The 20945-nt window shown below is 41.6% G+C and overlaps 1 protein-coding gene across 3 annotated transcripts in view; it reads right to left on the reverse strand.

Annotated features, from left to right (window-relative positions):
• The window catches only part of MFSD6 (major facilitator superfamily domain containing 6), a 69643-nt gene that overhangs the window by 39635 nt on the left and 9063 nt on the right, over positions 1-20945 (reverse strand). For all 3 annotated transcript variants that reach the window (XM_059168577.1, XM_059168576.1, XM_059168578.1), the window contains exon 2: positions 3944-5540. In XM_059168577.1, coding sequence (XP_059024560.1) covers positions 3944-5487 — 1544 coding nt within the window. In that variant the 5' untranslated portion in view covers positions 5488-5540. The remainder of the gene's footprint in view (positions 1-3943; positions 5541-20945) is intronic.

Below are 20945 nucleotides of genomic sequence, written 5' to 3' on the forward strand. Positions count from 1 at the left end.
GATTGCTGTTCCTCCAGTGACAAAATGTCATGTCCCACTTCCCTGTGACCTCAGCGGGTAGTCCAGTATCTTGTTCTCTGTTCTCAGTCTTCCCACACTAGGAAAACTTGTTTTCCTCCTTTTGATATTTGCGTCATATATTTCCTTCTTTCCCAAGCTGACCGGCTAGCTCATTGGGATACTTAGCTACTATTAAGAAGCAATTAATGGCTAAAAGTGGTTAATCTATTACCCCATCAGTAAATATCTTCATGGCAAAACTGACCTTGAGTATAAGAATCTTAGGGCAAAGTCAAGTTGACTGAATAGATTTTTGTGTCCTTTAAAATATAAATAAATTTCAATCAAATAATAGATGATGGTGCAACATTCGATAGTAATGATTTACAAATTTACACATGACTAACTGTAATGCATTTTGACCACAACCCTACTCATGACTGTTAAAACATTCAGCAGCATAAATATACCCTTAAGATACACTTACATTTCTAGTTAAATAAGTCTAATTATCATCTCTACATAAATTAGCCTACAAATATACTTGCTATAAATTTCAAAGTCTCGTGATTTCACATCAAAAGAAATTTACCTTTTGCGTGGAAATACTGAGCATTATCCTACTTGCCTGAGAAAGCCACTTTCCAGAGAAGGACAAAATCCAAGATCAAAAACAGAAATCATTTACTCTGTGCGTGTATGTGTCTCTGCATGTGTGTGTGTATAGTTTATTCCCTGAAAAACTGGGCCCCAACTGTGTAACTATTAAAATACTAAGTACTTCAAAATTGGACATGCTATTTTAAAAAACTATTTTCTGGTATAATTTTTTCTTATGAATCCATATTTAAAAAGTTGTGGCAAATCTCCTTCTGACCACATAAGGCTATTTCTAATTTTTATGGTAGCACTGACTCCTGAAAACAAGCTCCTAATAAAACAGTCACAGAATACTGAAAAACCATCCATGCATACATAAAAGCCACAGACAGATCCCTCCTTATGAGTCTATAAGGGAAACATAAAAGACTATCAATCATGGAAAGATAATTTCCCTTTGTCAACTCTTTAATGTCTGATTGTGCTCCAGTGAGAAGTTCAGATGGTCATCATCACACCTTCAAAGCCCCAAATCTCAACCGCCACCACCTGACTGGGCTCCCCAAATTCTTACCAAAAGAAACCTACCTGTTCTGCTTGAATAGTGGGCATAATCACAGGCCAGCTAAGAGAATCTTTTTTTTTTTTTTTAAAGATTTTATTTATCAGAGAGAGAGAAGGGGAGAGAGCGAGCACAGGCAGACAGAATGGCAGGCAGAGGCAGAGGAAGAAGCAGGCTCCCCGCTGAGCAAGGAGCCTGATGTGGGACTCGATCCCAGGACGCTGGGATCATGACCTGAGCCAAAGGCAGCTGCTTAACCAACTGAGCCACCCAGGCGTCCCACTAAGAGAATCTTTTAAAAGTAGTTCAGATAATATGTTCAATGGACAGAATTAAAATCCAAAAGAGATAAATGACCACAACTTGACAGAATCCCAGCAGACCCTTGGGACAACAATGTGACCACAGAGCCTTTTTCTTCCATCACATCATTAAGTAACAAAATGAAGATGTTTTCTGTATATAAAACCAGAAAATTAAAGTAGAATGAGCTGTAGGGTTTTTTTCTTTGTTTGTTTGTTTTTTACGATTTTATTTATTTGAGAGAGAGAACACGAGCAAGGGGAAGGGGCACAGGAAGAGGAAGACACAGAATCCCCCGCTGAGCAGGGAGTCCAGTGATGGCCCTTGATCCCAGGACTCTCAGATCATGACCTGAGCCGAAGGCAGACGCCTAACCAACTGAACAATCCAGATGCCCCTGAGCTGTAGGTTTTTAAACAATGAGTAATTAACAATGCTCAGAAGAAAAAGGAAAAAAAAAAGTATAAATTTCACGTACTTACCAAAATTACTAGTAAAACTGCTAGGATTTTATCATGAAAATATACACCTCAGACAAAAGGCAAAGACAAAAAATAAACTTCCTTTTTTCAGCACACAAGAAGAGCCTAACTATTTCTTTGAAAATAGAATGCATATTCATATTCTGTACACAGTCAGTACTCAATTAATGCTAGTGACTGATTAAACCATGATATCTAGGAACTCTGCTCACTTATGAGACCTGAGTGCCTTTCTGGGAACAAATGACTGATTTTAAAGGTGCTTATTTGAGGAACATCTGGGTAGCTCAGTTGATCAAGCATCTGCCTTCAGCTCGGGTCACGATCAGAGCATCCTAGGATGGAGTCCCATTCTCCCTCTGCTTCCTGCTCCCCCTGCTTGCTTTCTCTCTCTCTCTCTCTCTCTCTGACAAATTAATAAATAAAATATTTATTTTTAAAAACCTGCTTCATTGAAGAGAGGAGCCCCTCATATACTTGAACTGAAGAGAAATGTCTACATGCATCATGGTCAATCCACAAAGCTCAGAGAATGTAAACATGACCTGGACAAAGTTGAAGGACATTCCAAGCCCCTGATATTACAAGACTCTTTTCACATTGGTTCCACTGACTGTGCCTTGGGAACCCTGTGGGTCTGGGAACCATCCACACAATGCTTGACTTTGTTTAGTGACAACAAAGGGGTCAAAGACTTGAGAAACAAAAGCAGGAGGACACAGCTTCCCGAAGCAAAACCAACCAGACAAGAAAACAATATTCACGATTGTTTAGGAAAAAGAGTGATTGTAGGCTGAAGCTTTAAATTAAATCAAATGATGTAAGTTATTAATTAATTAAAATCTTCAGTCAACAGGAAAGGGGGAAAAATCACTGTTTCTTAAATCTTGTCTGTATCTATTCCTTCAATTTTCCAGAGACCGACTTGATCATCACCACACACAGATACACATGGTTGCTTTCTTTCAGTTACAGCGATTTCAAATTTAGGGAGAGACCTGCCGTGCTGTTCTCTGAGATAAGAGCACTCAACGGTAGCTGGGTCTAAGCCTTCCAGCCGACCGCAAAGCAGGAGGACTGACAGGAAGCAAGGTACTGTACGGTCAACTTCAGACAAACGTTAAGTGAGCAACATCACAGAAGAAACACTGGGCACTGGTAGATTGTTTTTTGACTAAAAAGATGCCATGGGAAACTGAGGTGAAAGGAAGATTTTTACATGTCCCATGTGCTCATGGCAGACAAAAATACGGAGATGGATGTAACAGTCAGAAAAAAACAAAGAATCTCCTCGGGTAGCATCATGGCTGAGCGATTATGGCGGCTCCGGCCTCCTTAGACACGACTGACATCCTTATCAACCACGGATCCAAGCCCAATCTGCGTCGGCGGGAGGCGGACGAGAACTGAAGCTGGAAGAACCGAATCTGCTCTACCCACTTAAGACCTGCTTCACTGGGTTGCCTGGGTGGCTCAGTGGGATAAGCCTCTGCCTTCGGCTCAGGTCATGATCTCAGGGTCCTGGGATCAAGCCCCGCATTGGGCTCTCTGCTCAGCGGGGAGCCTGCTTCCTCCTCTCTCTCTCTGCCTCTCTGCCTGCTTGTGATCTCTGTCAAATAAATAAAATCTTTAAAACAAACAAACAAAAACCTGCTTCACAGATGCCCGGGACCAGGGGCCCTTCCAGGCTGGAGGCCGGTCCAGCTCCCTGAATTAGGGCTCCTGCACCAAAGCCAGTGACCCGAGCCTCCTGTGCGCAGCCAGAGGCAGCATCTTGTGTCGGGTTCACGTCACCCAAGTAGGTTCGTTACTTCCTTCCTTTAGTTTCCGTTTGAAGGAGGAAGAGCTACACCAAGCCAGGTTCCCACTCCAGCCCTGGCCCCAAACAAACCGATTTTCCTAGATGCGCTCCCGGGAGCGGTCATTGCAGAAAGCCGGGGGCAGCCGCAGGGGCGCGGAGTGGGGGGGGTTGTCAGCGAGAGAAGCGCGCTCCTACCTGATGTGGCCGATGAGCTCGATGAGCTTGTGACTGAAGAAATAGGCCGTCAGCTCAGACACGTGGCTCAGGACGGAGCAGACCCCGAAGAGGGTGGTGGTCCCGTTCAGGTCCTCCAGGTGCCAGTAGAGGAAGGTGAACACGAAGCCGTAGCCGAAGCCCATGAACCAGGCAACAAAGAGCACCGAGCCGTAGCGCACGCCGCACAGCAGCCGCACCAAGGCCCAGAAGCTGAAGGCCGGCGAGCGGCCCGGGCCGGCGGGTGTCCCCTCGGAGGACTCGGTGGAGCTGCTCCTGTCCGCCGCAGGGATCTCCTCTTTCCCTTGGCTCTCGTCGGGCTTGAAGTGGTTGTAGCGGAACCGGAACTGCGTGGCGACGACCAAAGCCACGGTCATGAGAACCCCGAAGACGATGAAGACAACCTGGTAGTTCCGGGACTCGGGGGGTCTACACCCCTTCCCGTCAATGAGCACCTCAGTGTGTGTGTAGTCGATCCCGATGCCCACAGACAGCATGGCCAGCCCCCAGCCCAGCGAGCCCCACATTCGCTGCAGCCCGTAGCGGTCTCTGTGCTTGCCCAGGTACTGGAGCGTTACCGTGTCCACGATGGTGACCGAAGAGGCGCTGAAAAATTCTCCGATTATGACGACGACCAGGATCACCAGGAATATAGCCTCCACTTCCTGCTGATCGTAAACAAGAGTGACTTGACTGGACGGTAAAGATTTGGTGGTGGTGACAACAGTGGTGGTTGTCTCTCTGGTTGTGTTTCCCAGGAAGGCAGGCATTGTTGTGCTTGGACTCAAGGTCAAGTCCGTAATATGATCCGTAATTTCATCTGTCTGAGGTTGCAGAGTGGGCCCACTGGTCTTGTTCGGAGCTGTCGAAAAGATGACCGTTTCTGTGACATTGGGCTCTGTTTCCGCTCTCACTGGCCAGGTGGAAGGGAGCAGGGCCCTCTTCTCCCGCATCCGTGGGGACGTGGCAAGGGAAGAGTTGGTTGGCGGGATGGTCAGCAGGTGACTGGAGTTAGTGGGATGAGATGTTGGGGGGATCTTTGGTACACACCTCAAGGTGGCAGGCTTGACAAATCCAATGCCCAGGTTGAATAACACCCAACACAAAAGAGAAAAGAGGAGGACGATTTTGCCTTTTTTAAAGCGATCTGCAACTACACCCCAAAAGGGGGCACTGCAGAACTCAATGAAGTACCGGATGCCCACCAGCAGTCCGCTCTGGCTGGGTGACATCCCCAGCTGCTTGTAGTACACTGGCAGGAGTGGATAAAGAGAGCCGTATGCAGAGTAGAAGAAAAAATAGAAGACCTTGGATATAAGGAGATCATTGTTTATTTTGACACAATGTTTCTCTATCCAGTCTATCTCCTCCTCAGGAAGAGCGTTGGTTTCTGTGGAGGTGGGCGTTTCATTGGAAGGTGGTTCTGGTTCCCTGGAAATACCATTAAAGGGGTCAGCGAGCACGTACTTTCTCTTCTGTTCCTCTTCATCATCGGTTAAGATGGCGACTTTATCATCTGACGCCATGGCTTACCACCACCATCAGAAACTTTATGACCTTCAGAATCTCGACTGCTGATCTGCAGAGTAAAATTTTAAAGATGGCTTAGTATGAAAATAACATTTAAACCCAGAATTTCATCTTGCAAGAAGCTGAGGAGTTTCAAACTACAGCTAAAAATAATAATGGTGAGAGAAAATTCTCTTATTTATCACTTACAGCCGCACAATACTAAAAAAGAGAAACAGTTTTCAAAGAATCAAATACTTTTTGTGGCCACTGACTGACTAATAACATGTTCTAATGGCAGGTTTATAGCTCAGGTTCATTCTCAAATCTTTTCATTGATTCCTGGTGAAAGTGTACAAATGATAGGGATTATGTCTAAACCAAATATAGAAAATTGAAAATAAATAGTATTTACAGTTTCTTGGTTTTACTTTTCAAACAAATCCACTGCACATTTGAAGCGTGGAGCTTCTAGAAAATAAAGGTAGCTAAAAGCGTTCAGCTTCTGTAGCAGGGTAGAAATAAGTTTTCAACTACAACCACAAATATGATGAGAAAGAGGGAGTCAGCTGCACGTTTGTACCTGGAGGTGCTCACCACAGCCATGACAAAGGTATCCTGGTAAGGAAACAGTCTTTATGTTGTATATATTCCATACGTTTCTCTAGGTGTGCTTTTATGGATTGAAATTTAAGAAAACATCAGAAAACAACAGCAGATACCATTCACTAAGTGCTTACTCTGTGCAGGGCAACACTTAATCTTTAAATGTGTTAATTCATATTTATCTCAATATCCCTATTATTTTCTTTGTGTTACAGAAGAGAAAAATGAGGCATGGTGAGCTTCAATAACTCAGAAGTAGCAAAGTGAAGGTCCAAACCCTAATATCATGGCTTTAAGCTGCACACGCTAATGCACCACCATCAATGGCCAAATGCTACATTCTGGATAATGAAATGCTATTAAACCTTCTTATAAAACTGGGTGTTTCATATGAAAGATAAACAATATATCAATGGCATAAATTTATAGGAACTGTGCCACATTCCATCAGAATTTCCCTTTCTTCCACTATATAGATAATTAAAGAGTCCAAAGGTCTTGCTGGCATCCAGATTTGTCCAGCTGCACTCAGCAAATTCTGAGGTGGGAGGTATATACATTAAATACATAGAAATTCCCTTCACCTTCTATACCAGAGAGGAATAACTTCACTTGTTACCCCCTTGGAGCAGATCTTGTTCTCCCTTTTTCCCAAAACAAAGACTAACCTGCTGAAAATCTTCCAGAACCAGGCCTGCAAACATTTAAAAAAACTGCCACTAGGGAGGCACTGAAACACAACGTAGTTGTTTTACAAGCGTCAATGTAGCTTTAAGTTTTTAAAATGTTCATGTGTTTCTTATTTTTAGGTTTAACCAGTTGTTTTATTTGAAGTACAATTCACACAACATAAAATTAACCATTTTAAGTAGACAATTCAGTGGAAGTTAGTGTATTCCGAAAGTTGTGCCACCCCCAACTCCATCTCGTTCCCAAGTCATGTTTTCTTTAGTGTAAAGGAAAATCTGTTTTCCCCCACAAAACTTCAAGGAAAAGCAAAATCCTGTCTTTTGCTATCCAGCTGATTTTTTTCAATGTTCTAGACTTACGTTTCTTCCAGCATTCATGCCCTCCCTATCCACATCAGCAGTTCCAATCCCATCTCATCATCTGAAAAGAACAATAACTCTCCTTTGGACTTATTTTCTAAATTAATTTCATTTCTGAGCTCAAACTTAAAAGAAATATTTGTTTTTACAGTGTATAAAAGTTGTATGACACGTCTGAATGAAGACGAAAGATGGAGCACATCTGACTTTCTTCCCTAAACTCCATTAAAATAAACACACACACACACACACACACACACATGCACACACACATTTTTAAAGTCATAATCCAAGCTAGGAGAATTAAAGAGTTCATAAATGGAGCAATAAGATTCTGGAAGCCAGAATATAATTAGACCGTTGGTAAATAACTTAGTAGATCTTAGAAAACTGAAACCTTGGTTGACAGTGGGGAAAGCCAGTAACAGAATTTATTACTCTGAATCCTTCAAAGTCTCATGGGTTGGTCACATTAGGTTGAAGTATGTGTGCGTGTGTGTGTGTGTGTGTGTGTGTGTAGAGGCAAGAAGGGGAGGCTGCTGCTAATAGAGTTGACTGAAAGCCTGAACTCCAGCTAAAATCATTCAGTGCCCTTCTCTACTCCACATGTCAAACCAGACAACTAGAGTGTTTTTCCCTCTGGAGAGAATAAAACAGGTTCTGCTGTCGTACAGAAACAGCTGGAGTTGAGAGCAGGGGTACTGTACTGCAAACAGGGCATTAAGTGAACACATACATACTGATTCCAAACCTTAGCCCTGCCCCGAACCCCCATCCCACTTCCCTCACAAGGTTTCCAGAGGCTGGCAAGGCTATCATCCTCCAGGCAGGAAACTGTAAGGTTCTCTGAGGATCTCGACACCAAAGCCTCCCCCACTAAACCACCCACCCAATCACTTTATGTGGAAGTTCAGAGTCATGGAGTTTTGCCACTAAATATGGGCAGCCATCCAGAACCGTAAGATGTCTGAAGAGAGTACCTTCCATGAAAGTCAGAAACAAAACAAAAACAAAAAATCAACCTGGAGAAAATAGGAGCTGTGTGAGGAGGAAAATATTTCCTAAATATATTATTTTCAGAAATAGGAAAAGAAATGCAACTATGAAACAAAAATAAGATAATACTTATTTTTCAAGAAAAAGAGGATGAAGGGGAAGAAAAGGAATGCTTGAAAGAAAAAGTTATGGAAATTTTTTGTGGGAAAAAAGCATAAATGATAAAGTAAGGGATGATGTAAAAGAAGAATTTAAGGTGACTACTTACAACAACAACAATAAACAGATCCTCTACTTCACATCATACACAAAAATCAACTCCTGATAGACTGTAAACAGAAAAATATCTTGAAGATCTTAGCATAGAAGAAGACTTACTAAATAGGATGTAAGACTGCTCCGTGTTAAGGAAGAAAAAGTAAATTGGACTACATTAAAATTAAAAACTTCTTTTCATCAAAAGGCAATATTAGAGATGGAAAAGTCAAGCCAAAGAGTAAAATAAGGTATTCTGGTGAGGATGAATATTATATATATCTGACAAAAGAATGTCTCCAGATATATAGAGAATTCTTAAAAATCTATAGAAAGATGTCAGGTAGTCTAATAGGAAAATGAGTAAGAGACTTAAACAGTCACTTCACAAAAGAGCTTATGCAAATGGAAAATAAATATGTAAAAACATGCTCAGCTTGAGTCAAACAAGCAGTAAAAACAAATTAAAACAGAATGCAATAATACAACATATTCCCAGAATGGCTAAAATAATAGGACAGATAATACCAAGTGTTGGTGAGGATGTAGAGCAACTGGAACTCTCATAGGTTGCTGTTAGGAATGTAAATTGATACACTACTTTGATAACTGGAAATAGCTACCAAACCTGAAGGTTTACCTGATGACAACTCCTCGATGTTTATTTAATAGTAATATATTCAACAAACGACATCTAAAAAAATGTTCACAGCAGAACAATTTTAATAGCTCAAAACTGGGAATAACCTATCTATAGCAGAATACATAAACTATGCTATATTCATGTAATGAAATACTGTACAGCAGTAAAAGAAGAACAATTACAGTTTCACACAATGATAGAGATAAATCTCGCAAACATAATATGGACTGAGAAAAGCAAAAAGCAGAAGAACATATACCATATGATTGCATTTATATAGAGTTACAAAAGCAAGCAAAACTAATTTGTGGTATTAAAAGTCAGGGTTGATTTTTGCTTCCAAAGAGATTAAGTACTACTATTTCTACTGCTCCTGCTAAGTACAACTAAAAATCTTGGACATTATATAGAAAACAAATACAGAAGACTTTGAGAGATAGACAGAAAAGGCTGGGAAAAATCAGCTGGACAACAGACTGGAAAAAAAAATTAACAGAACTCAAGGACCTATGGAACTATAACAAGTTAGGGACCTTTCTACCCAAAGAGCAACATGGGGATGAATAGGGCTAAAGGACTTGGAAATTCCAATGAGTGCAAACCAAAAAACAAAACAATATAAAGCCCCCAACCAAACAAAACAACAACAAATAAACAAACAAAAACCCCACGAAGTCCTCTCTGGCTAAAGGATGAGGAAAACTGCAGCCTAGAAAAACAGAAAACTTTAGATAATACCAGCTCTACTCCAGCCAAATAGCACAGGGTGGAATTTGGAATTGGGGGATAATGTGTCTTAACTCCCGCCCCCACCAGCAAAGGCTACAGGGGGAGCCTAGATTTCCACCAAGCTATCACAGGGCACCCCAACCCCTAAACTGAGGTGATATCAGAGACCACCAAGTAGGGAGCTGGGGCTTTCATCATTGCTAGGTGGTAATGAGGTCATGTCCCCAAGACATCATTAGTGGGGAACACTGGGGGATCCTGGACTTACATCCCCACCTACTAGTAACAAGATATCCCTACTTTTCTACCCGGGGTGGTATCAGAAGAGGCCTAGTAGAGACTCATAACTTTTCCCACCACCCAGCAATAACAAGATTCCTCTCCCCACCCCCACTGTGGTATCAGTGGAAACCACATAGGAAGCAGTAATGAGGCACTCCTATTTCTCCCAGCCAGGGAAGTGTCAGTGGATACCTAATGGTGAGCCAGAACACCCATCTCTACTTCACAGTAATAAGGAGCTCCTTCACTCAAAAGATGGTGAGTGGGGAACCTGGATTTCAACATCCATCGAGCTGTAATGAGGCAATATCTCCAAATCACCTGCTAGAGCATGTCAGAAAAATCTAGCTAAAATAGAAGGCTTAAATATGATCCTGAGTTTCATAACATAATACCCCAAATTCCAAGTTTTAACAAAAATAATGCATACCAAGAACCAGTTAGACTTCAAACAATGCTTCAAAAAGCAATTAAAAACATGCTTTAAAAAATGAAAAGAAAGAAAGGAGAAAATTGAAGCACAGAAATAGAAAGTCTCAGAAAGAGATATAATATGTAAAGAGAAACAAGATGGAAATTTTAGAACTTGAAAAGACAATAGCCAAAATATAAAATAACTTCAATGGATGGATTCTACAGCAGAATGGAGGAGAGAGGGAAAAATGAGCCAAATGAAAGACAGAATGTAGAAATTACACAATCTGATAACAGAAAGAAAACAGACTGGAAAAAAAAATTAACAGAGCCTTAAGGACCTATGCGACTATAACAAAAGATTGAACAGTCATGTCATTAGAGTCCTGAAAGGAGAAGGAAAGGGCAGGGCTGAATTACTCAAAGAACTAAAAGCTGAAAACTTCTCAAATTGGCAAAAGACCTACGGATTCAAGAAGCTGAATGCACTCTAAATAAGAGAAACCCACACCAAGACACATCATAGTCAAACTTGGAAACCAAAGACAAAGAAAAAAAATCTTGAAAGCAGTGAGACAAGACTCACAATTTCCCAATATAGGAAAAACAATTCAAATGATAGCAAATTTCTCATCAGAAACCGTGTGCATCAGAAGAAAGTAGCATAATACAATTGTTAACCCAAAATCTTATATCCATAAGAAAAACAGCCCAAACACCAGAGAGCTACAGAACAATATTCCTTATAAACATAGACACAAAAGTCCTTACTAAAATATTAGAAAAGAAAATTTAGCAATATATAAAAAGAATGGTACACTTTGACCAACTGAGATCTATTCCAAGGATACAAAGCTGGTTACAGTATTTGAAAACCAATCAATGTAAATCCACCATATTAACTAACAAAAAAAAGTATCATAATCCTATTAATTAGTACAGAAAAAGTTTTTGACAAAATTAAACATTCATTCATGAAAAGTCTCAGAAAAATAGGAATAGAGAGAAACTTCCTCAGTTAGATAAAGATCATCTACAAAAATCTATAGGTAACATTACAGTTAATGCTTTCTCTCTAAGATAGGAGACAAGCAAGACCATCTGGTCTTACAAGTCTTATGCAATGTAGTGTTGGAAGCTCTAGCCATTTCAGTAAGGACAAAAAAAGAAAACAAAAGGTATACAAATCAAAAAGAAAGAAATGGTATCTATTTGCAGCAGACATGGTCTGCATAGGAAGTCCCAGGAAATCTACAAAATCTACTAGAAAGAAGAAATATTTAAATATAAGTTAATGCAAAGGACTACATGCCGAAAGCTACTACACATGCTGATGAAAGAAATAAAAATCTAAATAAATGGACAGGGCGTGTGGTTGGCTCAGTCGGTTAAGAATCTGACTCTTCATCTCAGATCACGTCTTGATCTCAGGATCATGAGTTCAAACCCTGCATTGGGCCCAGCATGGAGCCCACTTAAAAGAAAAAAAAGGAGAGACAAATGATGTTCATGAATCAGAACATTCAACATAGCAAAGATTTCAATTCTCCTTAAATTTATGCACAGGTTTAACACAATCCCTACCCAAATCTGAACAAGATTTTTTTGTAGCTACAGAGAAGATTCCCTATGAATAATCTATGAAAAAAAAGGGAACAGGAACAGCTAAAGCAACTTTGAAAAAAAAGATTTATTTCAGCTACAGAATAATCACAACTATGTGGCACTGGCAGAAGAACAGACGCACTGATTAATGGAACAGAACACAGAGCCCAGGAATAAATCTATATAAATATGTCAAGATGATATTTCACAAAGATGCAAAAACAACTTAATTTTTTAAAAGATTTTATTTATTTATTTGAGAGAGAGAGAGAGAATGAGAGAGAACATGAGTGGAGAAAGGTCAGTGGGAGAAGTAGACTCCCTGCCAAGCAGGGAGCTGGATGTGGGACTCATCCCGGGACTCCAGGATAATGACTTGAGTTGAAGGCAGTCGCTTAACCAACTGAGCCACCAAGGCACCCACAATAACAATTTAATGAGGGAAGATAACCTTTTCAACAAATGGTACCAGAGCAATTAGATATCAACAAGCAAAATATGAACATCAATCTAAGTCTCACACCTTATATGAATATTATATGAACATAACTCAAAATGGGCATAGATTTAAATGTAAAATGTAGAAACACATAACTTTAAGAAAAAAAAACTAGGAGAAAAATCTTTAGGCTCTAGTGCTAGACAAAGAGTTCTTAGACTTAACACCAAATGCATGATTCATAAAAGGAAAAATTGCTAAATCAGACCATCAAAATTAAAAATCTTGTTCTATAAAAGTCTCTACTAAGAGAATGAAAAGACAAATTATAATAGGAGAAAATGTTTGGAAGACACATTCAACAAAGGACTAGTATCTAGAACATGTAAAGAATTCTCAAAACTCAACAGTTAAAAAAAAAATCCAAACAATCCAATTAGAAAATGGACACAAGACCTTTCACCAAAGAGGAGATACAGGATACACAGATGCAAATAAACATAGGAAAAGATGTCCCTTGTCATTAACCATTAGGGAAATGTAAATTTAATTAAAAACATACCACTACACATGTGTAACAAAGGCTAAAGTAAAAATAGTGGCAAGACCAAATTCTGAAAAGGAGAGGAAGAAACCAGCTCACTCATGCATTGCTGGTGGGGACACAAAATGGTAGAGCCACTCTGGAAAGCAGTTTGGCAGTTTCTTGACAATCGAAACCATGACGACCATATGACTGAGCAATCGCACTTCTGGGCATTTATACCTGAGAAATGAAAACAGTTCACACAAAACACAAGACACAAATACTGTTAACAGCTTTATTTGTGATACCCCAAACTGGAAATAACCAGATGTCCTTTAGCAGAGAGACAGTTCTACAAGTCGTGGCACATCCAGGCCATGGACTACAACACAGCAATAAAAGGGAACAGACTACTGGTACATACAGTCACCTGAACAGATCTCCAGAGGGCTGTGAAGAATGAAAAAAGGCCCATCTTGAAAGATTACACACTATGATTCCATTCACATATCAATCTTGGAACGACAAATTACTGAAATGGAGAGCGCGTAAAGGATTGGGGGGGGGGGGGTCCGTAGAGAGCAGAGGCAGGAGGAAAGCGGTGGCAGCCGCAAGAGGGAGACATGAGACACTCAGGAGGTGATACATCATCCTATATCTTGACCATATTCGTGTCAGTACCCTGGTTGTGGTGTTGTACTACAAGATGTGTGCAAGATGTTACCCCTGGGAAAAGTGAGCACAGGATACATAGGCCGCCAGTATTATTTCTTACAACTGTATGTGAATCCACAGTTATCACAAAACAAAAAGCTTAATTTTTAAAATAGTAGCTCTCCTTGGGGAAAGTAGTGACTACATGGTATTCTAGGGTACTAAGAATTTTTATGATTTTTTGATCTGGGTCTTTAACATATGGACGTATTCAATGGGTATATCATTTTTTTCTTTTCTTTTTTTGGAAAGAAAGAAAAGTTTAATGAAATTAAGAATGAAACTTAAGAAGTTTCTTAAAATAAGACGAAAAAAAAGAAAAGAGATGAAAGTAGGAGAAAAAGGACAAGGCGAATATAGGGTCATCCGGAAGGCCAACTATCTAAAAAATTGGAACTCCAAGAAGAGAAAATAGAGAAAAGGAAGAAAAGGAAATTTTTTTAATCCAAAAGAAATTTCTCAGAACTGAGAGCTATAAATTATCTGACTGAAAGGACGCACTGAGGGCCCAGCACAGAGAATAAAACAGACCCAGGGCGAAGCACAGGGTGGAGATTTCAGAGCCCTGGGACACAGACATGACCCCACAAAGCCTCAGAGAATCGGGAACCTCAGAGGATCGGGAACCAGAGATGACTTCAGATTTCTCAACAACAACGGTGGGAGCTATGGGCAGCCAAATCGTATTCAGGTTCGTAGGTGAAGTGAAGACATTAACCTATGTGATTTCTCAAGGAACATACCACTTCTTTGTCCTTTCTCAGGTTGCCACCAAGCAAGGGATGAAATCAAGAGAAAGACGGGGATACAGGACACAAAAGACCTGACATGGGAGAGAGGCAAAGGGACACAGGCACGCTGGTGACTGCAGGTCCCGCGTGACAGCCGCGCGCCAGAGCCCCAGGGCCACAGGTGGAGCGGGAGGCGCGTGGGAGGCTCGCAGATGGCCTCGGACAGCGAGATGACACCGACAGGAACAGTACATCGGAATGTCCCAGGAGGAAACACAGATGATGGAGGAGTTTAGGGGTGAATTAGTGTAAGTACAGGGAAAGCGAAGTAAGCACAACATCACAGGAAAACAAAAGGTTGCACAGGAAAAGAAAATAATCCGAATTTGCTCCAAGTCTCAGCTGTGACTACAGTCATACACTAATGCAAACAGTCCGAACTCACAGAACTGCCGAAACTGCCACATCAGCACACTGGGAAGATGCGGAAGGAGGCGGCTGAGCAGGTACCCAGAGTTGGGGCAGCAGAGAAGAGTTAACTCCGTAGCTTCCACGGTGAGAAGACAGCAGCTAATGCTTTTACTCAAAAATGAAGATTTCAAGAATACAAGCGTTCTATTTCAAAATACACAGGTGAGTATCACAACAGCAGCCCCAAATGCAGAGGAAGCAGTTGCCTCTGACAGGGGACATGAGCGATAAGGTAGAATCTGGTTGTTGTTTTACTTTTAAACAAGCTTTTTAAGCTTGTTCTTCTTTTTTAAAAAATGGTGCATGCCTCTCTGCTTTAAAAAATAAAACTCAAGACTAAAAAGGAAATGTGCCGTCTTCCAAGCTTTATCTCTACAGAAGACAATAGTTAAAAGCAGCTACCATGCCCTTGTACCCCAGACAAAAAACAGTTTTCAGAATTGTACACAATGAATTCAGACCTGAACTCCAATCAGGTGGGCTTTAATTAATTATCCTCCATAGATCAGCTGCTGAGTCTTTAACGAGTAGGTCACAGAAGGACACCAAGTCCTTTTAAAAGGGCGTTAAGTCTCTGGTTTGTCCAAGCGATGCTGAGAACCCATGCCCAAATGCTAACTCAAAGTTGCAAAATACCTTCCATTCGACCGTCGATTACAATCTTGATGAACGACTTTCTCCCAAACCACTCTTTCCTCACCATCTTAGTCAAGATTTTTTTATTATCATAAGACCATGAAAAATTTCTTACTCCATGAGTGCAGATGTTAAGTAGTTCTCTAAGTACCAACAAATGCAAAGTTACTGGAATGTCTTCTATAACGGGCAGTACCTTTGTATGAATGTCACATCCAGTAACTCTTATAAGAATTTTAATTCTCTTATAAGAATTAAAATTTAATTCTCTTATAAGAATTAAAATTCTTATAAGAGTTACTGGATGTAATCTGAGGGGTTTGAAGGGGCGGGGGGGGGTGGGAGGTCGGGGTACCAGGTGGTGGGTATTAGAGAGGGCACGGATTGCATGGAGCACTGGGTGTGGTGAAAAAATAATGAATACTGTTATGCTGAAAATAAATAAATTAATTTTTTTTAAAAAGGAATTTTAATTCTAAAAATACAAACAAAAACTTTAAGTTTCAGTTCAGGACACTAATGTTTAGTCTCAATATTTTTCAGGTTATATTTTGATTTTGAGGAAAAGGAACCGAAACAATCACATTTAAACACAGTTATTAGGAGCCCCTGGGTGGCTCAGTGGATTAAGCCTCTGCCTTCGGCTCAGATCATGATCTCATGGTCCTGGGATCGAGCCCTGCATCAGGCTCTCTGCTCAGTGGGGAGCCTGCTTTCTCCCTCTCTCTCTGCCTGCCTCTCTGCCTACTAGTGATCTCTGTCTGTCAGATAAATAAATAAAATTTTTTTAAAAAAATTAATTAATTAATTAATTAAAAAAACACAGTAACACAATACAGTTCACATGCAGTCATCTGTACAATCATGGGATCGGGGACAAAAAGAAGCAAATGAGCCAAAACAAACTCTGTATTTTAATAAAATTAAAATATGCCCTAAAGTAGGGCATGCTTTGGCTGACTTGGATTACATTTCATTCGCCATAAGGATTGATAGAGCAAGTATAAAGAGCAGTAAAAATATTTATATGCTGGATGAAGTACTTTATCTGTTTGCCCCAAGGGGAGGTACTGTTTATTAAGTAGTCTAACAATATGAACTCATTGAGCTAACACTTTTGTTTAAACTTCTGAGCATTTTTTTTTTTAGATTTTTTTAAAAAGCAACTTCTAAAAAGGAGAGAAGACATTTCAATTCAGACACAGAATTAAATTTATGAACTTCTCTGGGAAATCTGTACTGTAGACTTACAGTTAATACTACTTGGATAAGAAGGGCTTTTATTTATTAGAAAAGCCAAAAATTTTTCTCACCGAGCACTCTCTAATGATAGTAACCAACACTGTCACTGGGAAAATAGAACACAGCCTTCTAAACGTGGAAACACGTTCCACTGGTAATTACACTGAGTCATTCAATCAGCAGGTATTTCTGAATTACTGATGACAGTGATGAAATAATTCTTGCTAAAATTGATAGCTACCACCATTTTGCGTTTAACTGGATACCACTCAAGCCTATACCGAGTATCCACAAATACATGAGTATGGAACTGGACTCAGCTTTTCAGGGGGAAAAACACCTTAAACCTGAATATTTCACTTGGAGTAGCAATTGTCAAAGGCCAGATTTACAAACACTATAACAGAGCAGCAACATGACTCTCGGTGACAGAGAGGAAGCAGTGACCGGCTAACACAGAAAGGCCAGTCCCCTTTCGGCACCACTTCTGTCACAGCTCGATGTTGCTCAGAGACCAGTAGAGAGGCTGCAAAATGGGAAAATCCACACTTGGAACCCTGAGACCCGGCTCTACATTGTCAACTGTCACCGACCATTCTCTAGGCCTTTACACGATGTGATCAGCAGGGCAGGTCTCTAACTACTGCCGCACTGTATTAGTGATACAGACGCAGAGAAACCACCCAAACGAGACCGACAGTCCTGGTTTTCAGCCACTGCATCTTGAACATTGAGTTCACCCCCCAGATTGTCCAGAAAGAGCTTCCCTCAGAGGCTTATTTAGCATTCAATGTCAATTCCAACAGATCTTTTTCCCATAATGATTGCTTGAGCATCTGCTAGACCTTTAGCCGATGTTATGAAAAAGAAACACAAGTTTGGTTTTGTAATAGTCACCCAAGCCACAAGGGCATTAAGGTCCACAGAGGTGAACGACTATTTTGGATTCCTTCTTCCTTTTGCAGCACTTTGACATGGCTCTTCTACGGCTAAACCAAGTTGTAAAAGAGCCAAACTGGTTCTAGTCCTGTCAGCCCAGCCAGATCCCCCAAGGTCCCGCTTGAGCCCTCCAGTCACTCACTGCTCCACACAGCTGCTGCCAGCATGGTTCCCCTTGGAAGGAAACTCCTCCCAGAAAGTGCCTCCCAGTTATTCTTGGTGGACCTTTCCCAGGCTCATAGCAAAACCTGTCTGCTGGGTGACAAACAACCTGACTCATACAGTGGCGAATATATACCTCCTGGCTGGCCATCTTGATGACATATTTGTATTTTAATAAGGGCTCAGTGGGCTATGTTAGCATCACAGTTACTACTAACTACAACACAACAAGGCTTAAGGAATAGCTGCTATAGGTTTAAAATGTATTAACTCATGTCATCATCTCAACAGTTCTCTGGGGTCAGATTATTTTCCCAACTTCACAATGAGGCCAGTGAGCCCCAGAGAAGGAAAATGAGGAGCCCAGCGCGAGCAGGGAGCCGGGAGCCGAGCGAGCAGGGAGCAGGAAGCCGAGCTCACGCTCACACCAGACAGCTTGTGCGGGGCTGTGTCTTAAGGTACCGTGCGGCTACTGGACAGGGACGTCCAAAACATGGTCTTGGGCCTCAAAGGCTTACTTTACAGTTGAAAAGATGACCCCAAAACACGAGGATTTAAATGGCAAGTGACAAGAATAACGGAAGCTACAGAGCACAGAGTAATTAACGGGAAAAGTCACAAACAATGCGGTGCTTCTGGAGCTTCGAGCAGAGCAGAGAGCCCGAACTTCACACAGATGTTGTCAAGAGAATGAAGAACTTAACTTGAACCCCAAAAGATGTGTAGGGTTTGCCTTGGGCAATGATGAATGGGAAAACTATTCCACGATAGAGGAAAAGAAGAGACCACAAGAGAGCCTGAAAATGCTGATGCTGGGGCCGAGGGGCACCTGAGGGTAGCACTCAGGAACAGATCACAGAGGCCCTAGAAATCAACCAAGAGGTGACAGGAGGAAACACAGACTACCACGTTAGAGACTTCTACTGAAAATTAAAGAGGCTCTTTAACCCAACAAATATAAACTTAGCACCAACCACTGGATGGGATGCGTGTTTGGTGATCAGTAATTCCAAAGGTGAAGACCAAGTCCTTGCTGTCCAATCCAGTGGTAAGAGAGGGCGACCACAGCCACAGGGCGCCATGCTGTCTGTTAAAGCAGGAGCAAGCACAGCTAACACAGGCATCTCTCAAGGGGCCATGAGGAGGTCTCCAAGGATGAGAGAGTGGCCCACAGGAGGAGGCGCAGGGGAGGGCCTGATCCGGAAGGGCCTTTTACACGCCCCGAAGGGGTGGCTGAGTAGGGGATGAGAGACTGGCAGCGACTGGGATCCTGGTTCTGTCACTGACTAGTTGTGGCCTTGAGGAACCTACTTCTCTTAGTCTCCTCATCTACAAAATGAGGAATTTAATAATACTTCTCCATTTGGGTGGGGGGGGGGGATGAAAAGCGTAACGCGGAACTCTTACGGCACCTGATCTATGGGGGGAACTTCTTGGTGTTATTCATTCTGGGCGCGACAGAGAGCCACCGGAGAGTTAGAATACAATGGCCATGTTTGTATTTTATGAAGATCATTATAGCTTTAGAGTGGGAAACAGAAAGGCAGTATTTTACTACAGAAACCCCTAAGGATTTCCTAACATTTGATCTTTTATATTAGTGTACTGGTCTTTTTTTTTATTATTTGACACAGAGAGAGAGAGAGAGAGAGAGAGATCACAAGTAGGCAGAGAGGCAGAGAGAGAGGGTGAAGCAGGCTCCCCGCTGAGCAGAGAGCCCAATGCGGGACTCGATCCCAGGACCCTGAGATCATGACCTGAGCCGAAGGCAGAGGCTTAACCCCCTGAGCCACCCAGGCGCCCTGATCAAATTACTTTTTTAAAAAACATTTGACTATTTATTTGAGAGAAGGAGAGTGAGAGCTCCAGTGGGGACGGTGAGGGCCGGAGGAGGAGAGACGGGCCAGGACCTGAGATCATGACCTGAGCCAAAGGCAGATACTTAACCGACTAAGCCCGGGACCCGAGTGACCCTAGAATTGCTTTAGATAGTCTCTATGAATTGCACTTAACACAATCTTTTATTAACATCTGGAAATAAAAGAAACTCCTTTGATGACTCTCACACCTGAGCTGTGGCAGACTTATGAATGATTTGATTGTTTTTATAGGTATTTCCTGTCTTCCCGACTAGATTATAAACTACTTGAATGAGGGATCTGGTACTAAGCATATTCCCTTTACTCCTCTAAGCTCACAATAAAGATTATTTTTGACAAGCACCTGATGGCATATACTGGAGCCTGATGGATGTTTTACTGAAGTTTAATGTGACAGAGATTAAACTTAGGAAGTGCAGAGAGAAGTTCCGGGTGCTCTCCTGGCCTCGACGGATCTGTGCTCCTCTGAGCCTCACTTTACTCACTGTAACATGGGGATCAAAACACAAACCCAAGAGGGTTTCCAAGGCTTAAATGAAATAATGTGTGAAAAAGCATTTTGCGTTTTTTCTTAAAGATTTATTAATTTATTTTAGAGAAAGCAAGAATGAATTCACGTTCCTGTTGATTTCTGCATCGTCAGCCTAGTTTCTTCCGGGGGTGGGGGTGTGGAGGTGAGGAGCAGCACACCGGCTCCCAAGAGGACACAGTGTTCTTTAGGGACTGGAATGGTAATCAGGTATCTCCCAGCCAGAAATACCTATTCATTTAGAATAGAGCCACCTGTAGGAACATTTCAGTTATATAACCATGAGGGACAGGAGCTGAAATCCAGTGCATTCCCCTCCACAGCTGAGAGAGAGGAAAGAACCAGTTACTCTCATCTCTCGAGGGTGTGGTTGTGGGGGAGGAAACAGTCTTTAATCCTAAATGTGGCTCAGCAGTAAGCCGGGTGGATTTTCACTTTCACTTTGTGGAAGTCACACAAAATATGATTCAAAAATTGGTGGCCTTAGACCTTGGCGAGCATCATGGAGGCAAATTCCTATTTGTCTGCTTTGGGTTCCTGGTGAAGGCCTGGGCCGGGAGCTTGCAGGGCCAATGTGAAACGGGCCCAGAACCCGGCTTCCTTCCACGCCTTTATTCATAAGCCCAG

Source organism: Mustela lutreola, chromosome 3 (genome assembly GCF_030435805.1).
Source record: "Mustela lutreola isolate mMusLut2 chromosome 3, mMusLut2.pri, whole genome shotgun sequence".
In the NCBI taxonomy this organism is placed as follows: domain Eukaryota; kingdom Metazoa; phylum Chordata; class Mammalia; order Carnivora; family Mustelidae; genus Mustela; species Mustela lutreola.